Source organism: Schistocerca americana, chromosome 2 (genome assembly GCF_021461395.2).
Source record: "Schistocerca americana isolate TAMUIC-IGC-003095 chromosome 2, iqSchAmer2.1, whole genome shotgun sequence".
NCBI lineage: Eukaryota > Metazoa > Arthropoda > Insecta > Orthoptera > Acrididae > Schistocerca > Schistocerca americana.
Genome location: NC_060120.1, coordinates 842,364,097 through 842,376,497, shown reverse-complemented (window position 1 = coordinate 842,376,497; position 12,401 = coordinate 842,364,097). Strand labels below are relative to the sequence as shown.

At 39.5% G+C, this 12,401-nt stretch overlaps 2 protein-coding genes across 6 annotated transcripts in view; one reads left to right on the top strand and one right to left on the bottom strand.

Annotated features, from left to right (window-relative positions):
- The window catches only part of LOC124595601 (2',3'-cyclic-nucleotide 3'-phosphodiesterase-like), a 160,529-nt gene extending 159,026 nt beyond the window's left edge, over window positions 1-1,503 (bottom strand). For 2 of the 5 annotated variants that reach the window (XM_047134406.1, XM_047134407.1), the window contains exons 1-2: window positions 1,184-1,499; window positions 631-814 (exon numbers count right to left, since the gene is read on the bottom strand). The gene's annotated coding sequence lies outside the window, so the exon portion shown is untranslated. Of the gene's footprint in view, window positions 1-630; window positions 815-1,183 lie in introns of all 5 variants that reach the window. The other 3 variants (XR_006978227.1, XM_047134404.1, XM_047134405.1) reach the window with 3 other exon arrangements.
- The window catches only part of LOC124595603 (2-oxoglutarate and iron-dependent oxygenase JMJD4), a 141,612-nt gene continuing 130,651 nt past the window's right edge, over window positions 1,441-12,401 (top strand). The window contains exon 1 of the mRNA XM_047134408.1: window positions 1,441-1,810. Coding sequence (XP_046990364.1) covers window positions 1,570-1,810 — 241 coding nt within the window. The 5' untranslated portion in view covers window positions 1,441-1,569. The remainder of the gene's footprint in view (window positions 1,811-12,401) is intronic.

Below are 12,401 nucleotides of genomic sequence, written 5' to 3'. Positions count from 1 at the left end.
TGAAATCATGTATCATACACCATCCTAAAAAAAAGTGCCTTAGCTCTGCAACTTCTGCGTGGTGGGTAATAGCAGATGTTCAAGACAAAAAATTAATTACCTTTTTTCAACATTGTGTTACATAATATACTGGGAAATATTTCGTTGGGGATGAAAGTTCATGTTGCACACTGAAGCATGTAATGGGATAATAGGTGAGCAGTTCTTTCAACTGTTGTGTACAATAACAAGACTAACAGCACATTTATCCCCTTATGCTGTTTGCTGTCAACAATCACAGTTTAAAAATAACAGAAACATTCATACTTATAACAGAGGTGGCTCATAAAAACTTTATCCATTTATCACGTGAAAGAATTTAACAGATAGTAAAGTAACTTCAACACAAAATTACTTTATAGTTGTATGGCAACCACTACTCTATACAACAATTTCTGGCCATGAAATTAAATAATGTGAAAAGGTCGGAACGCTGCTATGTATAATAGGCATAACTGTAAACAAATTGACTCATTCAACAACAAAGCAAGCTGTCTCACATTTTAATTTTTTTGGTGTGTCGATTTGATAATGTTTTCCACATTGTTTGATTAAGGCACTACACTGAACACTAGTAACAAAACATCTTACCGTAGCATGCAGTCGCTGTTTTAGTGCATCTCTTTCCGCTTATGTAATTCTGTATTAATTCTCTTAAAATATCTCTGTCTGCTCTTGTATTTCTAAATTCGTTCCTCGCATCTGAAACATCTCCTGTCCGATGGCACGAAAGTGTATGCGTACATACAGGCATTTAAATAAGACTGTCGTCACCCTGCAACATTTGTATCATTATTTTAGTTGACTGTTAAATATAATGTTCGGTGGTACTGTACGAATCCAGTCGTGCACAGCAGAAGTCTACAGCCGACTTTATAGAGCAGACAATTCAACCACGTACACTTGGGTATTTATTAAAATTGCTATGCTACAGCCAACTTACAACAGTGTAACAATGACACACACTTTATGTCAAACAAAGCAAGCAAAATAAAGTGAGGACAGGATGTAACAATACTAAAATACCGACAATATCGCGGGCATTATCAGAAGGGCTTAAAACTACCTGCCTTCAATCTGGAAAATTTGAAGTCTTACTCACAATTCACAACATTCAACTATTTCAAGTACTGTAATTTTTTACCTATTGTTACGACAGTGACACTAATCACTCAGTATGGAGTTCTGAGAAATATAAGTAGCTCCTAACCCATGATACTCAAACCCGCACAATTCGTTTAAAAAAATGGTTCGCACAAATAACCCAACATAAACACAAATCACCAACAAACGGCTTTTGTCAATGAACTTCGTATGGTGTGGTTCCGAAGTGCATACATTACATTCAAAGATTATAATTATCCCACAATCATAGTACGATCTCCTTGATCCCGCTAATTGCTATATATAGGATAATCAGAGCCTTTGAAAGTACTGCATGAACAAAACAGTACTGAAAACTGAGAACTGCGTTTGTTTTGTTACGGGTGGTATGTGTTTTGTTCACGGAGTGGAAAATAAGTGACAGATATGTGTAACGTAGAGCAAGCTTCTGTAGTTGATATAAAGAGTGAAATATCAAATTGTAGCCAGACCAGTTGCGGAATACCAGTAGTAGGAGATGATTTGTCATACGCAGAATTCTTCGAGAATTTTATGTTGAAAAATTATCCCGTAATAATAAAGGGTAATTTTACAAAGGAATGGGAGAGCGCTACAAAATGGGTTAAAGATGATAAACCCATGTTTTCGTACCTTAAAGAAAATTTTGGTAAGCTTTCGTGTGTTTTCTCTGATGAGTGTCCGGAATTTATGGTGCTTCATTCATTCAAACTGTTCTGGCTATCCAAAAGACAACGGGTGTAAACGAATTACAATGGAATGGATATTGTAAGAGACACGTACAGCCGGGCCCCTCCGTTTCCTCAGGCAGTTTACGTACAAACGCGAAGAAAAGCTTTTCAACTTCCAATCCAACGTAGACCTAAGACTATACTGCAAAACAATCTTGTCACTGTAAAGAAAAATTTCGCAGATATATTACTCGTTTTTAGTTCTTCGAAGCTGGAACAGTTATTTGTGAGTATCAAGAACACAGTAATATAAAATATGAGTATCAGCTTTTTTGAATGGTGTGATGTATTAGTAAATATTATCACCATCAATTTTCTTTTATTTTGTGTTATTAGGATGCGCAAGTTGATTAGTATTGAAAAAGGTTTTGTTTACTTTGGAACCATCGCCTCCGGAATGTTGTAGTTGTATATTTCGCTTGTATTTTTGTGTTTATAATACGTTGTTTCTCTCTTGTGGGTGCTGACTTTGATCATGTGTTTTTCTGTGCTAGACCTCTATGGGTTATGTAGTACCAATGTATTAGGTCGTCTTCCAATTTCATTTGCATTTGGAGCATAAGAAAATTAATTGCTTGAACACTAGTGATTACTAACTAATATCCTAGGTTTTTGCAGGACAGTAGTGCTAGTTAATGTGCTTCAACATATCCATTGCACTTTCTCATGAGTCGAAATAAACAGGTGACTGTTTATGTTGCCCTTCTCGGTAAAGTCTTTGTGTATCGCCTATTAGACTTAAAGAGTATAGCAAAGTCCCATACACTGGAGCAGTATATTACCATGGGCCATATGAGTGTTTTGTATGCAATCATGTTTGCAAACAATCTGCAATATCCAGTGTCCTACCAGTGAAATTGTATCTACTACGTGCATTACCTGTGATTGAGCCTCTGTGATTGGTCTATTTCATATTCACACTCATTATTACAGCCAGGTATTTGTATGAGTTGGCTGATTCCAGTTATGACTTGCTGATAGGGTAGCCATAGGATTTTGCATCTTGTGAAGTGCACAATTTTACATTATTCAACATATAAAGCAAATAGCCAATTTTGCACCATTTCACAATCTTAACATGATGTAACTGAATATTGTTGCTGCTGTTTTCAGACTGTAATCTACTTCTTTACAGATAACTCCAACATAAACTGAAGACCTAAAGTTACTAATGTCGAAGGTCTAAAGTTGCTAAATTACCTCCAATAACCATGGACCTTGCTGTTGGTGGGGAGGCTTGTGTGCCTCAGCAATAAAGATAGCCGTACTGAGGTGCAACCACAATGGAGGGGTATCTGTTGAGAGGCCAGACAAACGTGTGGTTCCTGAAGGGGGCAGCAGCCTTTTCAGTAGTTACAGGGCTAACAGTCTGGATGATTGACTAATCTGACCCTGTAATGTTAACCAAAACAGCCTTGCTGTGCTGGTACTGTGAACGGCTGAAAGCAAGGGGAAACTACAGCTGTAATTTTTCCCGAGGGCATGCAGCTTTACTGTATGGTTAAATGATGATGACGTCCTCTGGGGTAAAATATTCCGGAGGTAGAATAATCCCCCATTTGCATCTCCAGGTGGAGACTACTCAAGAGGAGGCTGTTATCAGGGGAAAGAAAACTGGCATTCTATGGATTGGACCATGGAATGTCCGATCACTTAATTGGGCAGGTAGGTTAGAAAATTTAAAAAGGGATATGGATATGTAAGATATAGTGGGAAGTAGTGCCATTCAGTGGCAGGAGGAAAAAGACTTCTGGACAGGTGAATATGGGGTTCTAAAAACAAAATCAAATAGGGGTAATGCAGGAGTAGGTTTAATAATGGATTTAAAAAAAAGTAAGAGTATGGGTAAGTACCGCAAACAGCATAGTGAATGCATTATTGTAGCCAAGATAGACACGAAGCCCACATATACCACAGTAGCACAACTTTATATACCAACTAGCTCCACAGATGACTAAGAGATTGAAGAAATGTATGATAAGATAAAAGAAATTATTCAGATAGCGAAGGGAGATGAAAATTTAATATTCATGGGGGACTGGAATTCGATAGTAGGAAAAGGAAGAGAAGGAAAAGTGGTAGGTGAATCTGGAATGGAGGTAAGGAATGACAGAAGCAGCCACCTGGTAGAATTTTGCCCAGAGCACAACTTAATCATAGCTGATACTTTGTTCAAGAATCATGAAAGAAGGTTGTATATGTGGAAGAGGCCTGGAGACACTATACAGTTTCAGATAGATTACATAATGATAAGACAGAGATTCAGGAACCGGGTTTTAAATTGTAAGATGTTACCAGTGGCAAATGTGAACTCTGACCACAATCTATTGGTTATGAACTGTAGATTAAAACTGAAGAAACTGCAAAAAAGTGGGAATTTAAGGAGATGGGACCTGGATAAACTGACACAACAAGAGGTTTTAGAGAGTTTCAGAGAGAGTATTAGGGAATGATTGACAAGAACGGGGGAAAGAAATACAGTAGAAGAAGAATGGGTAGACATCTTCAACTTTTATAGTCCTGTCTTCCTCAGTTGCGTGTAATATTACGGTATATTAATAATTTTTACTTACGGACCGTCTGACAGCAACTGAATAAAACACACTTTTAGTGCCATATGCGTTTCGCATTTATTTTCTGCAAGGCATCATCAGTGGCAGGTTGCGTGGACAATTTCCTACATATTACGCTTCTGTTGCATTTTTTTGTGTTGTTCTTCTTCTTATGAATTGGCGTTCATAAGAAGAAGAACCCCCCCATGAACCATGGACCTTGCCGTTGGTGGGGAGGCTTGCGTGCCTCAGCGATACAGATAGCCGTACCGTAGGTGCAACCACAACGGAGGGGTATCTGTTGAGAGGCCAGACAAACGTGTGGTTCCTGAAGAGGGGCAGCAGCCTTTTCAGTAGTTGCAAGGGCAACAGTCTGGATGATTGACTGATCTGGCCTTGTAACAATAACCAAAACGGCCTTGCTGTGCTGGTACTGCGAACGGCTGAAAGCAAGGGGAAACTACAGCCGTAATTTTTCCCGAGGGCATGCAGCTTTACTGTATGATTACATGATGATGGCGTCCTCTTGGGTAAAATATTCCGGAGGTAAAATAGTCCCCCATTCGGATCTCCGGGCGGGGACTACTCAAGAGGATGTCGTTATCAGGAGAAAGAAAACTGGCGTTCTACGGATCGGAGCGTGGAATGTCAGATCCCTTAATCGGGCAGGTAGGTTAGAAAATTTAAAAAGGGAAATGGATAGGTTGAAGTTAGATATAGTGGGAATTAGTGAAGTTCGGTGGCAGGAGGAACAAGACTTCTGGTCAGGTGACTACTGGGTTATAAACACAGAATCAAATAGGGGTAATGCAGGAGTAGGTTTAATAATGAATAGGAAAATAGGAATGCGGGTAAGCTACTACAAACAGCATAGTGAACGCATTATTGTGGCCAAGATAGATACGAAGCCCACGCCTACTACAGTAGTACAAGTTTATATGCCAACTAGCTCTGCAGATGACGAAGAAATTGAAGAAATGTATGATGAAATAAAAGAAATTATTCAGATTGTGAAGGGAGACAAAAATTTAATAGTCATGGGTGACTGGAATTCGAGTGTAGGAAAAGGGAGAGAAGGAAACGTAGTAGGTGAATATGGATTGGGGGACAGAAATGAAAGAGGAAGCCGCCTGGTCGAATTTTGCACAGAGCACAACATAATCATAACTAACACTTGGTTTAAGAATCATGAAAGAAGGTTGTATACATGGAAGAACCCTGGAGATACTAAAAGGTATCAGATAGATTATATAATGGTAAGACAGAGATTTAGGAACCAGGTTTTAAATTGTAAGACATTTCCAGGGGCAGATGTGGACTCTGACCACAATCTATTGGTTATGACCTGTAGATTAAAACTGAAGAAACTGCAAAAAGGTGGGAATTTAAGGAGATGGGACCTGGATAAACTAAAAGAACCAGAGGTTGTACAGAGATTCAGGGAGAGCATAAGGGAGCAATTGACAGGAATGGGGGAAATAAATACAGTAGAAGAAGAATGGGTAGCTTTGAGGGATGAAGTAGTGAAGGCAGCAGAGGATCAAGTAGGTAAAAAGACTAGGGCTAGTAGAAATCCTTGGGTAACAGAAGAAATATTGAATTTAATTGATGAAAGGAGAAAATATAAAAATGCAGTAAGTGAAACAGGCAAAAAGGAATACAAACGTCTCAAAAATGAGATCGACAGGAAGTGCAAAATGGCTAAGCAGGGATGGCTAGAGGACAAATGTAAGGATGTAGAGACCTATCTCACTAGGGGTAAGATAGATACCGCCTACAGGAAAATTAAAGAGACCTTTGGAGATAAGACAACGACTTGTATGAATATCAAGAGCTCAGATGGAAACCCAGTTCTAAGCAAAGAAGGGAAAGCAGAAAGGTGGAAGGAGTATATAGAGGGTCTATACAAGGGCGATGTACTTGAGGACAATATTATGGAAATGGAAGAGGATGTAGATGAAGATGAAATGGGAGATATGATACTGCGTGAAGAGTTTGACAGAGCACTGAAAGACCTGAGTCGAAACAAGGCCCCCGGAGTAGACAATATTCCATTGGAACTACTGACGGCCGTGGGAGAGCCAGTCCTGACAAAACTCTACCATCTGGTGAGCAAGATGTATGAAACAGGCGAAATACCCTCAGACTTCAAGAAGAATATAATAATTTCAATCCCAAAGAAAGCAGGTGTTGACAGATGTGAAAATTACCTAACTATCAGCTTAATAAGCCACAGCTGCAAAATACTAACACGAATTCTTTACAGACGAATGGAAAAACTAGTAGAAGCCAACCTCGGGGAAGATCAGTTTGGATTCCGTAGAAACACTGGAACACGTGAGGCAATACTGACCTTACGACTTATCTTAGAAGAAAGATTAAGGAAATGCAAACCTACGTTTCTAGCATTTGTAGACTTAGAGAAAGCTTTTGACAATGTTGACTGGAATACTCTCTTTCAAATTCTAAAGGTGACAGGGGTAAAATACAGGGAGCGAAAGGCTATTTACAATTTGTACAGAAACCAGATGGCAGTTATAAGAGTCGAGGGACATGAAAGGGAAGCAGTGGTTGGGAAGGGAGTAAGACAGGGTTGTAGCCTCTCCCCGATGTTATTCAATCTGTATGTTGAGCAAGCAGTAAAGGAGACAAAAGAAAAATTCGGAGTAGGTACTAAAATTCATGGAGAAGAAATAAAAACTTTGAGGTTCGCCGATGACATTGTAATTCTGTCAGAGACAGCAAAGGACTTGGAAGAGCAGTTGAATGGAATGGGCAGTGTCTTGAAAGGAGGATATAAGATGAACATCAACAAAAGCAAAACAAGGATAATGGAATGTAGTCTAATTAAGTCGGGTGATGCTGAGGGAATTAGATTAGGAAATGAGGCACTTAAAGTAGTAAAGGAGTTTTGCTATTTGGGGAGCAAAATAACTGATGATGGTCAAAGTAGAGAGGATATAAAATGTAGGCTGGCAATGGCAAGGAAAGCGTTTCTGAAGAAGAGAAATTTGTTAACATCCAGTATTGATTTAAGTGTCAGGAAGTCATTTCTGAAAGTATTCGTATGGAGTGTAGCTATGTATGGAAGTGAAACATGGACGATAAATAGTTTGGACAAGAAGAGAATAGAAGCTTTTGAAATGTGGTGCTACAGAAGAATGCTGAAGATTAGATGGGTAGATCACATAACTAATGAGGAAGTATTGAATAGGATTGGGGAGAAGAGAAGTTTGTGGCACAACTTGACCAGAAGAAGGGATCGGTTGGTAGGACATGTTCTGAGGCATCAAGGGATCACCAATTTAGTATTGGAGGGCAGCGTGGAGGGTAAAAATCGTAGAGGGAGACCAAGAGATGAATACACTAAGCAAATTCAGAAGGATGTAGGTTGCAGTAGGTACTGGGAGATGAAATGCTTGCACAGGATAGAGTAGCATGGAGAGCTGCATCAAACCAGTCTCAGGACTGAAGACCACAACAACAACAACAAGAAGAAGAACAACACCAAAAATGCAACAGGAGCGTAATATGTAGGAAATTGTCCACGCAACCTGCCACTGAAGATGCCTTGCAGAAAATAAAGGCGAAACGCGTATGACACTAAAATTGTGTTTTATTCAGTTGCTGTCAGATGGTCCATAAGTAAAAATTATTAATATACCGTAAGAATGGGTAGCTTTGAGAGGTGAAATAGTGAAGGCAGCAGAGGATCAAGTAGGTAAAAAATCGAGGGGTAGTAGAAATCCTTGGTTAAAATAATATTGAATTTAATTGATGAAAGGAGAAAATATAAAAATGCAGTAAATGTAGCAGGCAAAAAGGAATACAAATGTCTTAAAAATGAGATCGACAGGAAGTGCAAAATGGCTAAGCAGGGATGGCTAGAGGCCAAATGTTAAGGATGTAGAGGCTTATCTCACGAGGGGTAAGATAGATGCTGCCTACAGGAAAATTAAAGAGACCTTTGGAGAAAAGAGAAAGACTTGCATGAATATCAAGAGATCAGATGGAAACACAGTACTAAGCAAAGAAGGGAAAGCAGAAAGGTGGAAGGAGTATATAGAGGGTCTATGCAGGGGGGTGATGTTCTTGAGGAGAATATTATGGAAGTGGAAGAGGATGTAGATGAAAATGAAATGGGAGATACGATAATGCGTGAAGAGTTTGACAGAGCACTGAAAGACCGAAGTCGAAACAAGGCCACGGGAGTAGACAACATTCCATTAGAACTACTGACAGCCTTGGGAGAGCCAGTCCTGACAAAACTCTACAATCTGGTGAACAAGATGTATTAGACAGGCGAAATTCCCTCAGACTTCAAGAAGAATATAATAATTCCAATCCCAAAGAAAGCAGGTGTTGGCAGATGTGAAAATTACCAAACTATCAGTTTAATAAGTCACGGCTGCAAAATAATAATGCGAATTCTTTACAGACGAATGGAAAAACTGGTAGAAGCTGACCTCGGGGAAGATCAGTTTGGATTCCGTAGAAATGTTGGAACACGTGAGGCAATACTGACCCCTCGACTTATCTTAGAAGAAAGATTCAGGAAGGGCAAACCTATATTTCGAGCATAGACTTGTGGAGAGAAGAGAACCACTTGGCCGTACCGTAGGTGCAACCACAACGGAGGGGTATCTGTTGAGAGGCCAGACAAACGTGTGGTTTCTGAAGAGGGGCAGCAGCCTTTTCAGTAGTTACAGGGGCAACAGTCTGGATGATTGACTGATCTGGCCTTGTAACATTAACCAAAACGGCTTTGCTGTGCTGGTACTGCGAACGGCTGAAAGCAAGGGGAAACTACAGCCGTAATTTTTGCCGAGGACATGCAGCTTTACTGTATGATTAAATGATGATGGCGTCCTCTTGGGTAAAATATTCCGGAGGTAAAATAGTCCCCCATTTGGATCTCCGGGCGGGGACTACTCAAGAGGATGTCGTTATCAGGAGAAAGAAAACTGGCATTCTACGGATCTGAGTGTGGAATGTCAGATCCCTTAATCGGGCAGGTAGGTTAGAAAATTTAAAAAGGGAAATGGATAGGTTAAAGCTAGATATAGTGGGAATTAGTGAAGTTCGGTGGCAGGAGGAACAAAACTTTTGGTCAGGTGATTACAGGGTTATAAATACAAAATCAAATAGGGGTAATGCAGGAGTAGGTTTAATAATGAATAAAAAAATAGGAGTGCGGGTAAGCTACTACAAACAGCATAGTGAACGCATTATTGTGGCCAAGATAGACACAAAGCCCATGCCTACTACAGTAGTACAAGTTTATATGCCAACTAGCTCTGCAGATGATGAAGAAATTGATGAAATGTATGACGAGATAAAAGAAATTATTCAGGTAGTGAAGGGAGACGAAAATTTAATAGTCATGGGTGACTGGAATTCGTCAGTAGGAAAAGGGAGAGAAGGAAACATAGTAGGTGAATATGGATTGGGGGGAAGAAACGAAAGAGGAAGCCGCCTTGTAGAATTTTGCACAGAGCATAACTTAATCATAGCTAACACTTGGTTCAAGAATCATAAAAGAAGGTTGTATACCTGGAAGAATCCTGGAGATACTAAAAGGTATCAGATAGATTATATAATGGTAAGACAGAGATTTAGGAACCAGGTTTTAAATTGTAAGACATTTCCAGGGGCAGATGTGGATTCTGACCACAATCTATTGGTTATGACCTGTAGATTGAAACTGAAGAAACTGCAAAAAGGTGGGAATTTAAGGAGATGGGACCTGGATAAACTGAAAGAACCAGAGGTTGTAGAGAGTTTCAGGGAGAGCATAAGGGAACAATTGACAGGAATGGGGGAAAGAAGTACAGTAGAAGAAGAATGGGTAGCTCTGAGGGATGAAGTAGTGAAGGCAGCAGATGATCAAGTAGGTAAAAAGACGAGGGCTAATAGAAATCCTTGGGTAACAGAAGAAATATTGAATTTAATTGATGAAATGAGAAAATATAAAAATACAGTAAATGAAGCAGGCAAAAAGGAATACAAACATCTCAAAAATGAGATCGACAGGAAGTGCAAAATGGCTAAGCAGGGATGGCTAGAGGACAAATGTAAGGATGTTGAGGCTTATCTCACTAGGGGTAAGATAGATACTGCCTACAGAAAAATTAAAGAGACCTTTGAGAAAAGAGCACCATTTGTATGAATATCAAGAGCTCAGATGGAAAGCCAGTTCTAAGCAAAAAAGGGAAATCAGAAAGGTGGAAGGAGTATATAGAGGGTCTATACAAGGGCGATGTACTTGAGGACAATCTTATGGAAATGGAAGAGGACATAGATGAAAAGGAAATGGGAGATACGATCGTGCGTGAAGAGTTTGACAGACCACTGTAAGACCTAAGTCAAAACAATGCTCCATTAGAACTACTGATAGCCTTTGGAGAGCCAGCCCTGACAAAACTCTACCATCTAGTGAGCAAGATGTATGAAACAGATTAAATAGCCTCAGACTTCAAGAAGAATATAATTATTCCAATCCCAAAGAAAGCAGGCATTGACAGACGTGTGAAAATGAGTAAACTATACGTTTAATAAATCCCGGCTGCAAAATACTAACACGGTTTCTTTATAGACAAATGGAAAAACTGTTAGAAGCCAACCTTGAGAAAGATCAGTCAGGATTCCATAGAAATGTTGGAACACATTAGGCAATACTGACTGTACGACTTATCTTAGAAGATAGTTTAAGGAAAGGCAAAGTTACATTTGTAGAATTTGTAGACTTAGAGAAAGCTTTTGACCATGTTGACTGGAATACTCTCTTTCAAATCCTGAAGGTGGCAGGGGTCAAATGCAGGGAGCAAAAGGCTATTTACAATTTGTACAGAAACCAGATGGCAGTCATAAGAGTCGAGGGGCATGAAATGGGAAGCAGTGGTTGGGAAGGGAGTGAGACAGGGTTGTAGCCTATCCCCAGTGTTATTTAATCTGTATATCGAGCAAGCACTAAAGGAAACAAAAGGAAAATTCAGGATGAGAATTAAAATCCATGGAGAAGAAACAAAACTTTTAGGTTTGCCGATGACATTGTAATTCTGTCAGACACAGCAAAGGATGTGGAAGAGCAGTTGAACGGAATGGACAATGTCTTGAAAGGAGGCTATAAGATGAACATCAACAAAAGCAAAACAAGAATAATGGAATGTAGGCAAATTAAATCAGGTGATGCTGAGGCAATTAAATTACGAAAGGAGATACTTAAAGTAGTAGATGAGTTTTGCTACTTGGAGAGCAACTGATGATGGTCGAAGTAGAGAGGATATCAAATGTAGACTGGAAATGGCAAGGAAAGCATTTCTGAAGAAGAGAAATTTGCTAACATAGAGTATAGATTTAAGTGTCCGAAAGTCTTTTCTGAAAGTATTTGTATGGAGTGTAGTCATGAATGGAAGTGAAACTTGGATGATAAATAGTGTAGACAAGAAGAGAATAGAAGCTTTCAAAATGTTGTGCTACAGAAGAATGCTGAAGATTAGATGGGTAGATCACCTAACTAATGAAGAGGTACTGAATAGAATTGGGAAGAAGAGGAATTTGTGGCTCAACTTGAGTAGAAGAAGGGATCGTCTGGTAGGGCATGTTCTGAGGCATCAAGGGGTCACCAATTTAGTATTGGAAGGCAGTGTGGAGGGTAAAAATCGTAGAAGGAGACCACGAGATGAATACGCTAAGCAGATTCAAAAGGATGTAGATTGCAGTAGGTACTTGGAGATGAAGAAGCTTGCACAGGATAGAGTAGCATGGAGAGTTGCATCAAACCAGTCTCTGGATTGAAGAAGAGAACAACAACAACAACAACAACGAAGTTACTAATATTGTCTACTAGGTCATTAACATACTGGTATGTGAACAGAAAGGATCCCAACACAATTCCCTGTTGCATACCTGAAGATGAGTATGTCGAGGACTCTCCATGTAAAGATTACATGATGTG